Source organism: Dama dama, chromosome 9 (genome assembly GCF_033118175.1).
Source record: "Dama dama isolate Ldn47 chromosome 9, ASM3311817v1, whole genome shotgun sequence".
Taxonomy (NCBI): domain Eukaryota; kingdom Metazoa; phylum Chordata; class Mammalia; order Artiodactyla; family Cervidae; genus Dama; species Dama dama.
In genome coordinates this window covers 62,255,451-62,276,949 of record NC_083689.1, presented here as the reverse complement: position 1 = coordinate 62,276,949, position 21,499 = coordinate 62,255,451, and the positions used below count along the sequence as shown (strand labels likewise).

Sequence of the window (21,499 nt, the reverse complement as noted above, 5' to 3'; positions counted from 1 at the left end):
TTCACAGATACCTAAAATGTCAATGCTCATTCTTACCATTTCCTGTTTGACCACTTCCAATTTACCTTGTTTTATGGAGCTAACATTTCAGGTTCCTATGCAGTATTGTTCTTTACAGCATCAGACTTTACTTTCACCACCAGACACATCCACCACTGGGAGTTGGTTCCACTTTGGCTCAGCCTCTTCATTCCTTCTGGAGCTATTTCTCTGTTGTTCTCCAGTAGCTTATTATGCACCTACCAACCTGGGGAGTTCATCTTTCAGTGTCATATCCTTTTGCCTTTTCATAATGTTCACGGGGTTCTCAAGGCAAGAATGCTGCAGTGGTTTGCCATTCCCTTTTCCAGTGGGCCATGTTTTGTCAGAACTCTCCACTATAACCTGTCCATCTTGGGTGGCCCTATCTGACATGGTTCATAGTTTATTGAGTTAGACAAAGTTGTGACCCATGTAATGAGTTTGAATTTTACCTATTAAGCAAAATCCAAACTGATAAGGGGTTTAAACTTTATTCTAAGTGTGGCAGGAAGCCACTAATATTCTATATAGGCAAGAAATGATCTGACTTCCATTTCAAAAATGCTACTGTGGTGAGAAGAGATGATTGTGGAGCCAGCAGGAGACCAGTTACAAAAGTTAGGAGAGTGGTTAGGACACCAGGTGGGAAAGGAGATGGTGGCTTGGATCAGGTGTGGTTTTGAAGGTAATGAAAGAAAAAGTCAGATTGAGGAATCATTTTCAAAGTAGAGGAGGGCGTTTCCTAATAGTTTGGTTACAGGGTGTGGAAAAAAAAGTGTTACTGGGTAAATGGTGGAGTTATTTACTGTGATGGAGGATGTTAGGGGAGGAGCATCTCGTTGTGCTGGAGTGGGAAATGAGTTTAGTTTGAAATGCTTTTTAATCATCCAAGTTGAGATGTCAGGTAGGTGATACGAGTCTGGGAAGGGCCTGGGATGAAGCTATAACTTTGAGATTCTTTAGCAAATAGACTGTATTTTAAGACATAGGGATGAATGGTAATCTGTTATTTTTTGCTCTTCAAAAACATCAGTTATTTATATGATCTGCATTAGGACTAACTACTATAAATAGGTTACTGTATTGCTATGATTAAAATAGTATGAGTATTTTCAGTTTTTTAAGCTCTTTTTGAAGTGGGTGGCTTATCCATGGTGGCTCAGATGGTAAAAGCGTCTGCCTGCAATGTGGGAGACCTGGGTTCAATCCCTGAAGTTGGGAAGATCCCCTGGAGAAAGAAATGGAAACCCACTCCAGTATTGTTGCCTGGAGAATCCCATGGATGGAGGAGCCTGATGGGTTACAGTCCATGGGGTCGCAAAGAGTCAGACATGACTGAGCGACTTCACTTTCTTTCTTTGAAGTGGGTAATCATATCCCTTTGGCAATCTAGTAAACTCTTGATCATTGTCTGCCTAGAAAAAAATAGATGTGCACACATATCATTTCACTTCAGGAATGATTCTAGATAGACTTGTACAAAGGGTGGAATCCCACTACTTCAGTGCTTAGGGCTTTGTACTTATGTATTTCAAATAAAAGATTATTCCAGATTCAGAATGTAAAAGAGATAGATGTAGACAGAGGTGTTTTGCTTGAGGTCAGAGTAGGGAATTGAGCCCTGTAGGCTCAGCCTTCCTCACACCTGTCATAGATGCACAAATGCACATGGGTGCCCATGTTAATCTTACAGGTTTTAAAGAATAAAAACACACAGAAAAAAACACACAGAAATCTATGTCCTTTCCAGCTCTGGTGGCCTGTCATTTTTTTCCTGGCTGCCAGGCATATGTGTTTGGTTCATGCTGACCAAGGAAACCCAGGACTCAGGCTGACTTTCATGGTTGTGTTATGTACATAAACATATTTACAGTTTCTTCCCTGTAAAATTTTACTAGAAAGCCAGCAGATGGAATTATAGAATATCAGAGCTAGAAGTAAACCCAGCGATCATCTCTTCCCATCCCTTCTGTTTATTGAGAAGTATTGAATAGATGATGTAGTTAGAAGAAAAAGGGTCTTGCTTAGGGTAACTTCAAAAGAAACACACTGACCTCTGCCCCTGTGTTCTCTGATTCACCATGTTTTGGAATAAATGTGGTGAGAAATACAGGAATTTTTCTGCAAACCGAAACTACACAGCCAGGTCAGAGGACTGACTTGGTGGAGATCAGTGAGTGTCTGTCCATTAAAGAGTGTAAGGTCTTCTAAAGGTCTGTGCTAGAGGAACTATCAGTAGTTTGAAAGTTGACCTCCTCTTCGATTGTGAGTCCTTAGCCTGGGCTTCATGGAAAGGCCTCAAGGAATTGTGGGCTCCCCAGAAAAGGTGTATGTGTATGCATGCACACCTATTTTTTTTTCCCTAGGAAGAGGGTTCTCAAGAGTTTACTATTACAGAGTCTCAAAGAGATATGATTATTCACCCTCAAAAAGGGTTTTTTAAATAGCAACCTGAAAAATTCTCATAGGAAACAAGATGGCTGATCATCTTAGACAGTGTTCTAAGTTTTCACCAGCTGGTGTCCTAATGTAGATCATATAAATAAGTATGTTTCTGGGAAGAGCAAAAAATAATAAATAAATAGGTTAAACATGGAGTAAAAAGAAGTGCCTTTATGTTCTAATCTCTAGGAGATTAATCAAATGCAAAGAAACTCATCTGTGAGTTTCTTTGATGCAGCACTCATCTCTGCCATATCTCAGTATGCCAATAACTTTTTACTGTAATATTGTTTATTACTTTTCCAATCCTGTACAAAAGTCTTAACTGTTAGGAAGCAATGATTATTTGGCATTTTTTCCCCTAATGACTTTTATTTTTCTACATTGCCTTCTTTTCTAACCCCCTTTTTGTTATTTCCCCGTTATAGTACCCAGTGGGCGCTGATATCCAGCTCACCCATGCCTATTTCCTGTAATGGACGAACTTGATGCTAATGTGAGGTATGTTGCATTTTTATATATGTTGTGCTATAAATTGTGGTTATTTGAACTCTAAGACTTCTGAAAAATCTGTTTGGGTAGAGTTACAAAGTTAATAAATGTGTATTTTCTTCAACATTTCATATATCAATATAATCATGAATGTGGTACTGTTTATTAATTTTTTAATTTCATTTACACTTAAATGTTAAGTATAATATAGTTGTAAATGATTCCAGATGCCTATGCTAAAAGTTAGTGTTACAGGAGATGCTGTTGCATGAAAATATTCATCTCTGTAACAGGAAGGAAGAAAATGCATTTAAATGGGGGTAAAAATAGCTTAAGAATATTTTTGTGTGTATCTCAACTTTAGATAGATACTTAAATAGCTTTTTGTGACAAGTGCTAGTTTGCTGGTTCTTTTATCAACCAGGTCATTTTATTGTATGGCATAATGGTTGCATGGTATAGTTACAATAAAGCTAAATTATTTTTGTTTTCTTATAATTTCCTGCAACTCTTGGAGATCAAATAATAGGATGACTCCTAGGGAAGTTGTTTTCTTAAAGGCTTGCTGCATTTTATTCGGTACAACCAAATAATGTGAAAAAATGTACTCAATAAAATTTAAATATTATGAATTGGTGTTTGAGGCTGAAGATATCATCGATATCAATAGCTGGAAGACATCCTCAAAAAATACACTCTTGATACAAGCACAGGAGCAGTTTTTCTTTCATTTGAGATCTGTAGGGAAGCACATTTCAGTTATAGATCAGGAGCACTGTGCCTCTGTGTTTGATGTAGGAGATTCCTGTGACAAAATGAAGCTGTCAAACATCTTGACAGAAACTCTAGTGTAATGTGACTGGAGTTGCAAAGATGTACTATCGCCCTAACCCAGGGGATACTTAAGGGTCGAATATGTCTCATGAATAATCCCTGACACCTGGTGGGTACTTAATAGGAGTTATTGATCAGCCAGTCATTGTGCTACATATATTTCAAATGGGGTGACATTCTAGTGCACTTAGGTATGCACAGAGACTCTATATTCAGCAATAAAGCATTTTACTCTCCCAATGGAAGCATCATGGGTTTTGTTATTTACCTAAAATACTGACTTGATGCAGAGCCTTAGAACTTTAACACAGATTTTTAGGCTAGTGCCACATGTTTAATTTTCCTCTATAAGTTTGGGACATTATTTGAACAGAGAAAGCATAATGGAATCTAGAGAGTTTCCATTTTACTTTTATTAATTAAAAGGCTGAAGTGAGCAATGTCAATGGCGATAAGTTTATCAAATTGTTTTAAGTTTCAGACACTGTATTAAAGTGGATCAGTTGGTTAAAATGTATTTCTTTTTGGGTAATTCAGATAGCATGATCCCTGACATTTCTAGATTTTCAACATTTATTTATAGTGGCCTTGAATTCTAATAGCAGAATACAATTCAATTAAATTAACATTAGCCTTTCTCTTGGGTGCTGTAGAACTGTAATGCAGGATACAAGATGGTATCAATCCTCAGAATCTTGTCTCTGGACCATCCTCTCTGTCTGATTTCTAAACTGATCCCATCAATATATACTCACCCTCACCCACTCCCTCTCCATACCCACAGTATTAGTAATATGCAAATACAACAGACTTTCCACACATTTCCTTCCCAGCCCACACTCTTGGTGTCCATGAAAGGACATTTATTTACCAAATTTTGATATATGGGTCACTAGTAATGCATGATGATTTTAGGTGGCACATGAACATCTGTTTTATTTTAAAGTAAGTATTTTAAGGTAATCTTATGGTGGCAAGTAATGGTGGCTCAGACAGTAAAGAATCTGCCATCCTTGAATCAGGAGGATCCCCTGGAGAAGAGAATGGCTACTCATTCCCGTATTCTTGCCTGGGAAATTCTATGGACAGAGGAGCCTGGCGGGCTACAGTCCATGGGGTCACAAAGAGTCTGACATGACTGAGAGACTAACATTTAAACTTAATACTATTTTGCCACTGATAGTAGTGAAATAGAATTTTCTTCTAAAATACGTTTACTTAAAATGTAAATGTAAGTTTTACTTAAAGGAAAGTTTTATACAACTGTGTTAATTATATTTATCATATTGTAGTTAAACTTATCCTGTAATTGGGGGTTAGCATCTTTTAATTGCCTTCATTCTTGTTGAGAGTAAATCCTAAGAACTTTCATGGCAAAGAGAAGTATTTTTTTTCTATTTCTTTAATTTTGTATCTATATGAGATAATTTTGTATCTATATGAGATGGTGAAAGTGAAAGTCACTCAGTTGTGTCCAGCTCATTATGACCCCACGGACTGTACAGTCCATGAAATTCTCTAGGCTAGAATACTGGAGTGGGTAGCTGTTCCCTTCTCCAGGGGATCTTCCCAACCCAGAGACTGAACTCAGGTCTCCCACGTGGCAGGTGGATTCTTAACCATCTGAGCCACAGGGAAGCCCATATGCATTGGTGGATGTTCACTAAACTTATTGTGGTATTCATTTCATGGTATATGTAAGTCAGCTCATTATGCTGTATACCTTAAACTTATACAGTGCTATAAGTCAATTATATCTCAATAAAGCTGGAAAACAATATTATGTACTTTTAAACTATTCATTAACAAATAAATGTGAAAAAATCCACATGGGTACTATGAAGACGACTAGGGTCTGAAAGCCCATATTCTAGGTATAACTAGATAAAATAAATTTTGTCATTTGAAGAGTAGAAACCAGAAATTCTTTCTTTGGTAAGGAAATGTCTTCACTTGGTAAAGTGTCCATATAGAATGAAAGCCAAAGGGCCTGGGTTCCTGGTATAGGAGAGGAATTTTTTAAGTTACTCTTAAGACAGGAAAATGAGTGGCCAGAGGAGGGAGACGTAGGAAAAAAGTAAATTCCAAGAAGAAGGAGAGTCTGGATTCTGCTTAGCAGAAGGTGAAGTATCTAGTTGTATGGTGGCTGTAAAATGTTGAGAGGAGTTAGGTTGCATAGTTTTGTTTGTTTGTTTGTTTAAAATGCATGATGTATGTGCTGACCTCTCCCAGCACTGAGTTCTAGAGCAGAATTTTCTAGCTTGGCTAGGAAATCAGTGTTGAATATTTACTATGTATGAGGTCATCATAAGCTATAAAATTAACATGTATTATCTCGTTTAATTTTTAAAACAATCATCCATTTTACAGTGTGTGGTAACTAAGGTACAAAGAGGTTAAGCAACCTGCTCAAGGTCATAAAATCACATTGCCTCCTACTATACTACAGATATTTTATATGAGTGTGTGTGTGTGTGTGTGTAAGTTGGTGAGATGGCTGACATTCCTGTCTTGGTAAATGTAGTTTGGAAGAGAAAATGAATGTGTGAGAATGGACACCCCAAAAATCACAGGATGGGAGAAGAATATAAATGGGGAAATTTCAGAAATCTGGGAGAAAGATTACTATGGGATATAGAATTGAGAGACTCCATCCAGTTTTTCCCAGATATCAAGGAACAGAGAGGTCCTAGGATGACACTTAAGGCTAAATAAAAATGTCTAGCATTTAAGTATTTGGTCAGGCCATACTGAACACCTGACTTTTGGTTTGTTTGGTTTCATTTAATTGAGTTTCTTATTTCATCTTGATCCTTGCTATTGTATATCTACTGTTATTGACTGTAAGCATCAGAAACTAATTTGCTAATATATTCAAAGGTAATTTTGGGGAAGCTATAATGTATAGGTTCAAAGAGTTAAGGTGAAAATTCTGGGGGTCTAAGCTTGCAAATAGAAAAGAACTTTGAGAATTCTAGTAGAGCTAAAAAGTGGAACAATGGCCAACCGTGGGAAGAAGTGATCAGTACATTTCTGCATCATGGATGATGTCCAACTATTTGCTCTATCAATATATGCTGTTCAAGAATCAGAATCAGACATCTGATTGACCAGGCTAAGTCATGTGACAGTTTGTTGTCCAGCATTCATAATGGGAGGTGGGTATCACTCAGGAAGATGGTATGCAATGGAGGAAAGTTAAATCCTCTGAAGAAATTTGTGCTTTTTAGGAAGGGGGAATTGAGGCTTGGTAGCCAAAATATGTTAATGTCAAACTCCATTTGTTTTGTTGCAGTTGGATTTATCTATGTTATTTACAAGTAAGTTCCTCCATGGGTAAATAAAAATATGTAAGGTTCCTTCATTAGTTTAATATAATTAGTTAAGCACCTAAATAATGTGCCAGGAAGAGTTAACATAAGTGCCTATTCTTAAAGATCTCAAGCTAGAATACTGTTACACAAATAGAACTTAGTAAAATGACAAGAGAACCTGAATAGTGAACTATATACAATGAGCTGTATTCTCTGTGAATTAACTATAAGATACAAGCTGGAATCAAGATAGACAGTAGAAAACATCAACAACCTCAGATATGCGGATGATACCACTCTAATGGCAGAAAGCAAAGAGGAGCTAAAGAGCCTCTTGATGAGGGTGAAGGAGAAGAGTGAAAGAGCCAGTTTAAGACTAAAGATTAAAAAAATTAAGATCATGGCATCCTCCCCCATTACTGCATGGCAAATTGAAGGGAAAAACTTGGAGGTAGTGACAGATTTTCTCTTCTTGGACTCCAAAATCACTGCTGATAGTGACTGCAGCCATGAAGTCAGAAGACAATTGCTTCTTGGCAGGAAAGCGATGGCAAACCTAGACAGTGTACTGAAAAGCAGAGACATTACTTTGCCGACAAAGGTCTGTATAGTCAAGGTTATGGTCTTCCCGGTGGTCACGTACAGTTCTGAGAGCTGGACCATAAAGAAGACAGACACCAAAGAATTGATGCCTTCAAACTGTGGTGCTGGAGAATACTCCTGAAAGCCCCTTGGACAGCAAGGAGATAGTCAATATTAGAGGAGACCAACTCTGAACATTGACTGGAAGGACTGAAGCTGAAGCTCCAGTATTCTGGTCATCTGATGCGAACAGATGACTCATTGGAGAAGTCCCTGATGCTGGGAAAGATTGAGGGCAGAAGGAGAAGAGGGCATCAGAGGATGATAAGGCTGAACAGCATCACTGATGCAATGAACATGAACTTGGGTAAACTCTGGGAGATAGTGAGAGACAGGGAGGCCTGGCGTGCTGCTGTTCATGGGGTTACCAAGTCGGACACAACTGGATGACTGAACAACAACAAAAATAAAAAAAAAAAGAAGAAGAAAGAAATGCTAGGTCTGGATTTTAGAAATAGGAGAAGCATTACAAGCATTTTTCCCTTAAGAGCTTTCATTGTACAGAGCAGTTGATGTACGATGGATTGACTCAGGATGAAAAGCCAGCGGTGAATCAGGCCCTGCTTGGAGGGGCAAGCACCTGATGAGCCCTAACCTTTGAGAAGTATGTCTCACAAACCTTGCAGCCATCTCTTTCCAGACAGTCTGACACACATCTGATGTCAGTTTTTGGTCTCTTTGCTTCTTGCTGGGGCTCTGTAAGACAACAGCATTCTTTTCGTAGGGTTGAAGAAAGGAAAATGGAAACGGTGGCTTTGGTGACTTTGTAGCAGATTTTCCTTGAGGATATCACTGGCCTGAGTTTGGGCGGTGAGCCTGGCAGTTCCTAACCCCTGTGCTCACCCCCAAGCTGCTGTGGCTGCCTAATGTGGCTCTGAAATAGTTACTGCCTGACTTCAGACATAACTCATGCTTTTTTCCCCCCAAGTTGTGTAGCCCTTTATTAGCAACTAAAATAGAAGGTATCTGTTGTACAGAATGGACAGTAATTGACTCTAACTGGAGATTTTTATATTCTAAAGGCTGGAACCTTTTTAACCCATGCTCTTTATTTTAACTACTAGATTCTTCCCACTGACATGCGTCTTTCCTCAGCTCATGTGTGAGTCCTAAAGGTGACCCAGGTCTGCCTCCTTTTCTTCCTGCTGTTTATTGCTCATGAACAGTTTGTGCTTTCCAAGAATTTTTTTTTTCTAACAGTTTCTAATTTAAAAAAGTATAGGGTTCAGGCAGCAGTTAAGTAAGAGCAGAAAAGTTCAAATATTCACAAATTTGCTCTTTGAAGATTTCTCAAGATAAAGAGCTCAGACATTGAATGGAGAGAAAATTTATTTTTAAATCTTGATTCTTTTTATTTTATTTTTCAGTTTTTTTATCTCTTTATTTTTGTATTTTTTTGTGATGGTTTTTATTTTTTACTCTATTGGTTGCTCTCTTAATTGTATTATCTAACACAATCATCTATTTCATTACTTATTCCTTAATTTGAATGATAATGAAAGTTTTCAATATTTGGTTCTTCCTCTTTTCCCTCTGCCCTTCAAAATTATCTAATTTTAATTGAATATATTATTTTCCTCAGTGTTTACCTTTAATATCCTTAAATATACACTTTCATCTCTATGACTTGATTTATTGATTTTAAATACTCTTTTCTGAGCACAAAATATAGATTAATTGGAAAGTAGCATATTCATATATGCGGTTCCATTCCACCTTCTGTCCAATTCCTCTCTTGGCTTCTGTCTAATCATTTTAATTCTGTGTTGTTGAAGTTTATCATGTACAGATTGTTCTACAACTGTAATTTGTCTTTGACAAAGTCCTGTAGTTCAGATTACTTAAAGCTCACCTTGAATCATTTTCCTATTATTTTCCCTTCTAATATATTATTTACCCAAGGATATTTTTTAAATTTTATTTATTTTTAATTGGAGGGTACCCACTTTACAGTGTTGTGTTGGCATACATCACCATGAATCAGCCATAGGTATACATATGTCCCTTCCATCTTGAAACTCTCTCCTACCTCCCACCCCATTCACACCTCTAGGTTGCCACAGAGCACCAGATTTGAGCTGTCTGCGTCATGCAGTAAATTTCCACTGGCTATCTAATTTTACATATGGTAATGTATATGGTTCAATGCTACTTTCTCAATTTGTCCCACTCTCTTCTTCTCCCGCCCCCCTTGGGTATCCACAAGTCTGTTCTCTTTCAGCTGTGGCTTCCTCCTAGCCTTGACTCATCTCCCTGCTCCAGTATACTTTCCTGGTGCACTGCCCCTCTTCAGTAAGAACACCTTGGTTTAAGACTCTGTTTCTCCTCTAAAGAATAACTGTTATGGTTTCTCATCAATGTTTCTCATTAGCAACCAAACAGCATCATATAGGAATGATGAATCGTGTAAATGGTAGCATTTCCCTCCTTTTGCTATGGTTTCTAGCAGTCAGAACTGCATTTATAACTACCATTAACAAGTATAGAAGATCTCTAGGCACTTATTGTGGCTCTAGCATGCCTTTATTTTATTTTTCCAACTCTTTTTGCCACATCATCTTGTTTCTTTTGATTTTTTTAAACTACATCTTATATTGTTTATTTTTGTAAACCACTTTATGAAATGAAGGAAAGAAGGAAGAGAGGGAGAAAAAACCCAAGAAGCATTTTTTTCCCAAGGGAGAATCTTTCTTCTTTCTTTGGTAGGGCTTGCCATGTGACAGGGAGCCACTTAGCATCACTGAACAGAAGATCAAAATGGCAAGCTTTTATATAGAGCCCACATAAATCTGAATAAATACCAAAAGCTGAATACTTTAAAATATAAAATATGTACACAATATAAATGCAGTCACCTGTTGTACATATGTCACAACATTAATTAAAAACCACGATATGATAAGTATTTGGCTTCAAGTTACAGTTGATCCTTGAACAACATGGATTTGAGCTGCTTGAATCCACTGATATACAGATTTTTTTCAATAGTAAATACTACATTATTGCATGGTTCAAGGTTGGTTGAATCCATGGATGTGTAACTGTTGGTACGGAGGGCCAACTACAAGTTATACATAGATTTTCAACTGCTCAGAGAGTGAGTACCCCTTACCCCCGAGTTATTCAAAGGTTAACTCTAATTACCCAATTGCCTTAATTCTGTCATGGCACTAAATTGCAGTTCACTACTTCAAATCAGTAAATAAAATTCATTGGAAATCAGTGTGACTACAGAAATTAATTGAAATGATACAATTTTAGCATAGAGGAAAAAAATAACAGTTTTACAAATTAGAGAGTGTTGTATAACACAGGGAAGTTCAAGCTGGTCTGTGATGACCTAGAGGGGTGGGATGAGGAATAAGGTGGGAGGGAGGGGATATATGTATACTTACAGCTGATTCACATTGTTGTATGGCAGAAACCAATACAAATTGTAAAGTAATTATCCTCCAAAAAAATAAATTTTAGAAGATAAATAAAAATAAATTTTTCAGTTAAAAAAAATAAGGGGGGAGAAATAAGGGAGTTGATTTCTGGTTTGATTATTAGTACTGGTGACAGTACTTATGTGTATGTGTTTAGTCACTAAGTTGTGTCTGACTCTGCAACCCATGGATGATAGCCTGCCAAATTTCTCTGTCCTTGGAATTTTCCAGGCAAGAATACTGGAATGGGTTGCCATTTCCTTCTCCAGGTGACAATACTTAGATTTCACTAAAGACTCAGGATGAAGTTAGAATTTTTAGTGCTAAATATCCTAAAGCCTTGAAATAACTCCTAGAGTTTAAAATCAAGGTGTACAAGTTGTCAGCCCTGAAGACTTATCAATACGTAATTGATTTGGAAGCAGAGTTAATTCATGTTTGTAACCTGGCAATTGCAGCTATGAGCATGTGCAACTTTAAGTCAGTGAAATGTTTTGCAGGAAATCTCTCTTCAGGCTTTGAAATTATGACAAGCATTAGCATATAAGGAGAAAGTGAGTGGGTACCATTTAAAAGGGGTTATTTTTATGTTGCTTTAGAAATGCAAATGAGAATCATACTCAACATTATTACTTGACTGATACAATGGTGATTATTCAGTCAGTTTTCTGATTAGATCAGAAACCTACAAACTGGAACCTACCTTGTTCCTCATGGGGTCACAGGGGACCTTAAAGGGGAGGATGACATTTATGGTCCTAAAACAGTAGACTCTTTCAATGTGTGAAATTCGCTGGTTGTGACTTGAAGCTAGCAATCCTCTACATGATGTCACTCTATGCAGCTTCCAAAGTACATATACCACAATGATGTCAACTGGAACCATCACAGGAAGCTGAAAGAGTGGGGTTTTTGGGAAATAAAACGACATGGGTTCAAGTCTTGGCTTTCTTACTTACTAGCTATATGACTTTGAACTAGTTATTTAATTCTCAGATCCTTTAGTTTTGGCATCTTGAAAATGGGGTTTTGGTAAGGATTATAAATAATGTAGGTAATACTCTTAACATAGTATCTCACACATACGTGCATCAAACAAATGGTGAATGTTGTCTTTAGTGATCACAATAATCATGAGCTATAGGCTTTTATTAGCCCCGAGGACTGCTGATTAACTGTGATATAAGTTTCTTGATTGCTTAAATTTGGTATCCATTTAATTGGCTGATCTTATTAGTCACTTGTTCAATTTTTTGACTGTCTGTCCTTGATTGTGCCCATTCTCTGCTGAGAAAACTGAGGCTCTTCCAAAGGTGATAGAAAACCTTCAGTGTTGGGTCTCACAAGTGGCATAATTGGGATACTCTTCTCTACCCTATTCAGCACTGTTTTCTCTTTACTCTGCGTCTTCCATGAACATGGATCCATTGCTGTTTGGGAATTGGAGGATCTAGGATTCAGTCCTATGTCTTGTTGACTCTTAGTCTTGTGCTCTGTTCAATAAAGCCATCTCTCCATTATATGCAATGCATCCCTTAACTGATGATTTTTTGTTTAGAGGAATGCACCTCTGACCGTTTTCTTTCTGTTTGTATGTGTATCAGTATCCTGTTGGGAAAATAGAGGCTGTTTAATAAATTTCAAACAAAGGTAGCTTTAATGCAGGGCGTTGGTCACAAAGCTCCCTGAAAGGACAGGAAGAAGGGGGTGTTAACCAGAGGTTAGCTTCAGGGAACTGGTACGAGCCCTGCTGTCATCACATTTGTTGCTTACGGAGTCATCTGTTACTGCTCTCACTGCTGATGGCACTTCCAGATACTCGAGAGAAATGGTTCTTTTTTCCTCTCAAAGTCCAGTTTCCCATTCTTGACCTCTTATTTAGAGAAAATAACCAGAGCTAGCTAGTAAGGAAGTAAGGAAAGTGGAGTTTTTAGATTTCTTCGCTCTCTGATTGGGAGCCACGTTTCTATATGAGGTGAAGCCAGTGTTTTCACCGGGGTTTGCTTGATGTCAGAGTCTAAGTTTCACAGTTTGCTTATGCTGAGATTTCTGTGTTGTAGAGTATCTGTTCTGTTCATTTTAAGACTTGGGTTCCCACACTGAAGGCCTGGCACAAACATTTGTTTGGCCTGTTTCAGTTTTTAAAAAATTGACTTAAGTGCCTGTGGGGAACCTGGGCACTCTGCAGTTTACAGAGTAACAATGAATTGTATTATCTGCAAACAGCCATTATGTTACCCCCTCCCTAGCCATAGCATTCAGTTGGTCAGGGAGTTCAATCTGCCTACCACACCCTCAAAGGCTTTTTATTTTATTAGTTAAATTTTGAAAATGGGGTAAGAACCATTTTCAATTTTATAGACCATATTATGACATTTAGTACCTGCTATTTTTCTCCCTGAACTTTGCTTTATTATCAGTTAGCAAATAGGGTTGTATTGAATTAAAGAACTTTTTCAATTAAGGAATTGAAACAGGTTTCTAACTAAATATCTGTTAAGTGATTACCATTTTATCAGTCAGGTAATGATGTGCAGGCAATGTTCTTATTTGCATTTCTAAAGAACTGTAAGAATAATCTTTCCTTTCCCCCATTTTCCTCTGCCCACTCACTTGCTCCTGAACTTATAATGGCTTTATTAATTTCAGTGCTTGAAAAAAGTATTATACAAAGTACTCATCCTTGAATGTTCAGTACTATCGTGTATTTTGCTTAACAGATATAGATGCATATTTATTGTAAGATCTCACTGTCTACAGTGTAACTGGCTTTTTTAGCCTCACCATATCTCAAATGTCACCCTTGTTCATTATGTATAATTATTGCAATCCAAACCCTCAAAGTTGAGTTCTAGAAAAAGTGTATGTGTAGATAATATAGCACTCCTTTGTTGTTGGTGGTCAGTCTCTAAGTTGTGTCCAACTCTTTGCAACCCCATGAACTGCAGCACACCAGGCTTCTCTGTCCATCACTATATACCTGAGTTTGTTCAAACTTATGTCCATTGAGTCAGTGATGCCATCCAACCATCTCATCTTCTGTTGTCCCCTTCTCTTCTTGCCTTCAATCTTTCCCAGTATAGGTGTCTTTTCAGTGAGTTGACTCTTCGCATCAGGTGGCTAAAATATTGTAGCTTCAGCTTCAGCATCAGTCTTTCCAATAAATTCGGTTCGGTTCTGTTGCTCAGTCATGTCCGACTCTTTGTGACCCCATGAACCGCAGCACGCCAGGCCTACCTGTCCATCACTAACTCCCAGAGTTTACCCAAACTTATGTCCATTGAGTCAGTGACGCCATCCAACCATCTCATCCTCTGTCGTCCCCTTCTCCTCCTGCCCTCAATCTTTCCCAGCATCAGGGTGTTTTCAAATGAGTCAGCTTTTTGCATCAGGTGCCCAGAGTATTGGAGTTTCAGCTTCAACATCAGTCCTTCCAATGAACGCCTAAGACTGATCTCTTTTAGGATGGACTGGTTGGATCTCCTTGCAGTCCAAGGGACTCTCAAGAATCTTCTCCAACACCACAGTTCAAAAACATCAATTCTTCTGCACTCAGCTTTCTTTATAGTCCAACTCTCCCATCCATACATGACTACTGGAAAAAACCATGGCCTTGACTAGACAGACCTTTGTTGACAAAGTAATGTCTTTGCTTTTTAATATGCTGTCTAGGTTGGTCATAACTTTCCTTCCAAGGAGTAAGCGTCTTTTAATTTCATGACTGCAATAACCATCTGCAGTGATTTTGGAACCAAAAAAATAAAGTCATCCACTGTTTCCCCATCTATTTGCCATGAAGTGATGGGACTGGATGCCATAATCTTAGTTTTTTGAATGCTGAGTTTTAAGCCAGCTTTTTCACTCTTCTTTCACCTTCATCAAGAGGCTCTTTATTTCCTCTTTACTCTCTGCCAGTAAAGTGGCATCATCTGCATATCTGAGGTTGTTACTTCTCCCAGCAATCTTGATTCCAGCTTGTGCTTCATCCAGCCCAGCATTTCTCATGATGTACGCTGCATATAAGTTAAATAAGCAGGGTGACAATATACAGCCTTGATGTACTCCTTTTCCTGTTTGGTACCAGTCTATTGTTCCATGTCCAGTTCTAACTGTTGCTTCTTGTCATGCATACAGGTTTCTCAGGAGGCAGGTAAGGTGGTCTGGTATTCCTATCTCTTTAAGAATATGCTACAGTTTGTTGTGATCCATACAGTCAAAGGCTTTAGCATAGTCAATGAAGCAGATGTAGATATTTTTTTGGAATTCCCTTGCTTTTTCTGTGATCTAGCAAATGTTGGCAATTTGATTTCTGGTTTCTCTGCCTTTTATAAATCCAGCTTGAACATCTGGAATTTCTCGGTTCACACACTGCTGAAGCCTAGCTTAAAGAATTTTAAGCATAGTCTTGCTGGAGTGTGAAGTGAGTGCAATTATACACTAAATTGAACATTCTTTGACCTTGCCTTTTTTGGGGATTGAATGAAAACTGATCTTTTCCAGTCCTGTGGCCACTGTTGAGTTTCCCAAATTTGTTGACAAAATGAGTGCAGTGCTTAACAGCATCGTCTTTTAAGATTTGAAATAGCCCAGCTGGAATTCCATCACCTTCACTAGCTTTGTTAGTAGTGATGCTTCCTAAGACCCACTTGACTTTATGCTCCAGAATGTCTGGCTCTAGATGAGTGACCACATCATCATGGTTAACTGGGTCATTAAGAGCTTTCTTGTATACAGTTCTTCTGTGTATTCTTGCCACCTTTTCTTGATCTCTTCTGCTTCTGTTAGGTCCTTGCTGTTTTTGTCCTTTATTGTGCCTATCTTTGTATGAAATGTTCCCTTGGTATCTCCAGTTTTTAAAAAGAGATATTTAGTCTTTATCATTCTGTCACCATGGATCTGATTCCCTGTCCAGGAACCAATAGAACTACTAAGTTGCTTTTTAAATATGAAAAAAAAACTACTTCTCAGCATTTGAAAAATATTTGTAATAGTAAATGAATAAAACTAGATATGGAAGGTCCAGAAATGGGATCAGTGTGCACAGAAGAGGGAAAAGTCATATCAGGTATTGTGGGAGGATGACTGAGTGCAGGCTGAATTATGGTGGATGAAAGGAGCTAGGGGCTCAGGGACTCCAGAGACTTGTACAGAGAACAGTGGATGAGGACCAGAACTAAGATTGAGGGAACAGGGATAGAGGAAGAAGACACAGAAGTTAAGAAGTGGAATTTCTGGTAGAAAATTGAATGAACAAGAAGAGGAAGACATTTTGAAGGTGACATGAAGGAGTAGGGTGTATGGAGAAGTCGAGTATAGTTTGGAGCTGGTAGAGATGAAGAAACTGTGAGACATTCTTGTGATAAACAACAAATAGAAAGTTGGCTAAATTAGTGTGGAGCTCAGAGGGGAAATGTTTGTGGAAAGATTCTGATCCCATATGATGCATGATGGATTGAATGGAATAGATGTTGACCCTCAAAGCTTTAATGATCTTCTAGACATGGGAAAAATGAATGTAGCTCTTTAGAAAGACTGCCTATATATGAAACAACTTCTTTCTTGAGGCTTCAGGAATTGTTTCATACTCTAACTTACAAGTAATAAAGAAGTTTTGCACAATTGGTATGTGTGTAAAAGTTACAACTACAACCCTGTTGAATTTATAAACTCAGAAAGCCTATGGTAACAAGCTACCTGCTGTACATCTGGAAGTACTAAGTTATTTCATTTGTCCTTTCATTTCTAGTCACTGTGATTGTGAGTATTGAGTCAAATATTTTTCATGGTTAATAAATTAATGACTCATGAGGGTTATGATGTAAGAAATGCACAAGTATTTGGAAAATAAACAGTGTGTTGATTTAATGTGAGTTTTATACAGGCTATTATAATTAAGGATTTCAACCAATGCAGTACTTTAGTAGAAGATAGGATAAAATTCCCTCCTTAAAAGGGATTTTTTTGGTGGCTTGTTGTGGAATTGAACTGAACTTTGTCATTGTATCACTGGTAGAAGTTTTTGAAAATAAATTGAGTTGCCCCCAAAGAATCCCGAGAATCAGGAAAATTTGGCAGGTTTCTGTTTTTAACTACAAACTTGTTATTTTCTGTGATTGTGTTGTTGACAGCTATCCAGTTTGACACTCCTAATTGATGGGAAGAAGTACCAGCCAACTAGTCTAGCTTGTTGAAAGATTTTATAGGCATCCCAGAACAGTTCTCTGGGCAATCAGCCTGAGGTCAGGGTTGTGACTTTTTACACTAGCAAAAGAGGAATTGGCTGTGGGCAAAGATCAACTTTGGAATCTGGGAAGCACATTTGTGGGAAGAAGGGCAGAAGAGAAAAAGATTCAGTCCACTTCAGAGAAGAATTTTGCTTCAAAGAACCTTATTTAAATTGTTTGCAGGAACATTGGTGCTGCTAATTAAAATTAGGGAAGTTGAAAGGTATTTAAAGTATCTCATCTAGTCAAAAAACCCTAAGCAGTTAGTCATATTTTTAAAAATTTGTAATTCATATTTGATTAATTGTGACATGCTTCTGTCCAATTATGCTGAACTGATGAGGTTTAACTCTGGGGGAGAAGAAAAAAAAAAAAAACAACTAGTAACCTTTTTACACCAGCTTAATTTTAACACTACTTCATTTAGAATTATGTAACCTTGACTCTGCAACCCTCTTCTTCCCATCCTGTCATTTCTGTCATTAGACCTCACCGTTTATTTCTAAACTGATTGGTGTCATCACCAAACATTTTTCTTGATTGTGGCTGTCTTATCTCCAGTTCATTTAGCAGTCCCAGACCGGCCATCTTCTATAGCTTAAGTCTGATCATGCCTATCCCCGGTATTTTGTAAACTTCCTATTCACACTTCAAATTGAAACTCATCTTCTACAGACCTACAAGCCTTCCCGCCCTGCCCTCTATGCTCCCAGAGCTCTGTATATGGATTGCTGGTATCAGTTGTTTTTAATTGTCAGAGTTGATTGTAGTTATTTGTTTAATAGGTCTGCCTCCTTTGCTTGATTTCATGTTATTGTTGTTCTTTAGTTGCTAAGTTGTGTCTGACTCTTTTCCACCCCATGGACTGTAGCCTGCCAGGCTCCTCTGTCCTTGGGATTTCTCCAGGCAAGAATATGGGATGGGTTGCTATTTCCTTCACCAGGGGATTTTCCTGACCCAGGGCTCCAACCTGTGTCTCCTGCATTGGCAGGTGAATTCTTTACCACTGAACCACCTGCGAAGCCTGGATTTCATATGGTCAGCGTTTAGTACACTGTCTAGCATTTTATAGTGTTGGAGGTAAAAATTTAGCTGACATTGAGAAAGTCTTTATGTTTCACCTTACAACTCTTTAGGCAAGATCTCATCATCACTGAAGGCCTATATTAGACAGGTTTGCACCCAGTGGATATTAACAATCTCTACCCTCTACCTCCTACCCCCCAAACCCTGAATTTCACTTGCAGTTATGGATTCTGAAGCTATGAGATTTAGAGAGGAGATAGGAGGATGGAAAGAATACCAGTTCTTATTTGAAGTTGGAAAGACCTCTCTGGTGAGGCTCTTTACAGATTTCATGGCATGGGACCTCTAGTGACAGGGCTCATGGTCCCTTTTCCTGGGATGGACTCTTCTGCAGTGTTGCCATCACCACCACCATTCCTGCTGTGTCTCACTAACAGATATCAAGCACTCAGTACTGTAGGTGTGGGGCTTCCCTGGTGGCTCAGTAGTAAAGAATCCACCTGCCAATGCAGGAGACATGGGTTCAATCCCTGGTCTAAGAAGATCCCACATGCTGAGGAGGAACCTAGCCCAGGCACCACAACTATTGAGCCTGTGCTCTGGTGCCCGGGAGCCTCGACCATTGAAGCCTGTACGCCCTAGAGTCCAAGTACCACAGCGAGAAAAGCCACTACAACTAGAGAGTAGTTCCCATTCACCACAACCAGAGAAAAGTCCACGCAGCAGTGAAGGCCCAGCACAGCCAAAAATAAATTAATTAAATAAATAAAATTTAAAAAGATATTGTAGGTGCTATGCTAAACCCTTTATAAGTTCTTTTTCATTCATTCCATATAATAGTTCTGTGAAGGGGGTGCACTTATCATCTACATTTTATAGATGGTCACATTGAAACATATTAAGCCAGTATTATTAAGTCAAGTCCTAAGACCACCATTTCTCATTTACTTCTACAACTTGTACTGCTACTTCAACTGTTACTAGTAATTCTGTTATTTCTACTGTTTGTTCGACCACAGCTTTGAGTTCCTAATGCTTTCTTTGTCCTGAGCACTGTGCTAAGTGCTTTGTGGACAGGGCCTGTGTCCCTGGGGAGCAGTACAGATGGGCGGCTCTGAGAAAGGCTGTGTCATCCCAGAGAGGACCCTGTGTGCTCTGTGACCAGAGGAAGCTAGGTCCTTTTCAACAGGCATTCTGTTTCTCTATGACTGCCTCAGTCTCTAGAATTCTTCCTCACCTCTAGTAAGAAGTTTGTTAGATGCATTACTTCTGTTTTTCTTTCTTCCACACTCGGAGGAGACTGAGCTACTGAGGACCTGGAATGTTAGCATAATTATGGTCCTTCAGGGACCTTAAGAGAGTTGAAGTTTCTGCCATATATCAGAATTCCCATTGTGGTGTCCTGGAAAGTAGACACCTGCTTCTGCTTGAAAATTCTAATCCTCTTTTTAAGTATGTCCAGGTAATTGGCTAAATTAGACTTAATCATCAGTTCAGTCCAGATTGTTTTGTATTTCAGTGAAGAAAGGTAACCATGGTGAGATTGTGTCAAATTATACGGTATTTTGATAGTCAAGTCTGGCAACAGGTTTCATTTTATAGATTGTCAAGTGTGTGGCCTCTGCCCCTTTACTGTCTCTCTCATTTTCTGTGCCGTAGTTCAACATCCTACTTCTTTGTTTGCTCAGTTGCTGTCTCGCTCTCTTCCCACAGAGCAAACATTGTCTGCATCTGCCTCACGGGGCCAAGTTCGCTGGACCGGACGGCTTTCCTTAAGACAAAGTCAGGCAGCCAGCTGAAAGCCAGTGGGGAGCCAGGAGCCCTTTTTCCCTCAGTCCCTGGGCTCCCCAGCAGATGACTCTAGTTTCAGAATAACTGACACCTTTTCTCCTCTCTCACCTTTCCCTGTCCCTGCTGTCTCTGCCATATTGTGTTACTGGCATGCCATCTTGCATCCCTCTGGCCCTGTCTCCCCCAGTTTTGTTTTTCTCTTGCCTTTCCACTCTGACCAGGACTTCCACTCTCCTTCACAACCCATCACTTTCTACATCTTCTTTTCTCAATGTTTTTATCTCCCCTAACCCCTCACTTAGGTCATTGGCAAACATTTCCTTTTTGTTTTACAAATGAATTTCCAGGAATACTTACATACATATTTGTAAATTGACAAGTATTCACCAACTATCCACAATATGTGTGGCTATTTGTAGTTAAAAAGCAACATGAGATAGTAATTCTGGCTAATGATAAGACCTCATATTTACAGTTTATTTACATGGTATTTCAGAGTTTACATTGTGGTTTCACATCCATTATTATCTAATTCTCACAGCATCCAGCAAAATAGGGCAACTATTATTAACCTAACTTACAGATAAAAAGAAATAAACATTTGAGAGGTTATGAAAGATATTTTTAGTGCTTAAAGTCATACCACTGGTATATAACAGAACCAAGATTAGAACTCAGATGTTTTCGCTCTCAGTCCCACATTATTTTTAAACTATACATTGGGCAGTAAGTGCACACAAGAGTATCATAAGTATATCAGCATGATAACAGTGATGTTATAATATATAACTAGAGGCATGATGTAAAACCTAGGTGTTTGTCCTAGGCTGGGACATGTGGAAAGGTTAACTGAAGTGTGGTGAGAAATAGCTGATACCTAAAGACAAATTATACACCAGGATAGATTCGTTTATGGAGAAACATAACAGGTGCATGATGGAAAAGTCAGTCCATAAAATGATGTTTTAACAAGTAACTGGCATCAGGCAAATCCAGCAGATGGTAATATTCATATCCAGCAGTGGGGAATCTGGAAATCAACCATTTAAAATCATATAGATAGCTCATTGTTCTTAGGGAGGTTTCACAAGATGTACTAGGGACTGGTGGAAAGACTGGTGAGAGAGACCTGTGATGATGAAGTGACTGAGTTTGGGGGGAGGTTATTGCAAGAGGCTGTCAGAAACATAGGGGTGCATTTAGATACCAGGCAAAGTTGGAATGTAAATTGGCAGCTGTGTCTCAGTCTCTATACTGAAACCAAGAGCGCAGAGCTGGGATATAA

The 21,499-nt window shown here is 38.5% G+C and overlaps 1 protein-coding gene across 5 annotated transcripts in view; it reads left to right on the top strand.

Moving 5' to 3' along the window:
* Positions 1-21,499, top strand: part of HTR4 (5-hydroxytryptamine receptor 4) — a 186,170-nt gene that overhangs the window by 18,586 nt on the left and 146,085 nt on the right. For all 5 annotated transcript variants that reach the window (XR_009694198.1, XM_061151678.1, XM_061151676.1 and 2 more), the window contains exon 2: positions 2,892-2,964. Coding sequence is in view for 1 of the 5 variants with exons in the window: in XM_061151676.1 (XP_061007659.1) it covers positions 2,939-2,964 (26 nt within the window). In the remaining 4 variants the exon portion in view is untranslated. The remainder of the gene's footprint in view (positions 1-2,891; positions 2,965-21,499) is intronic.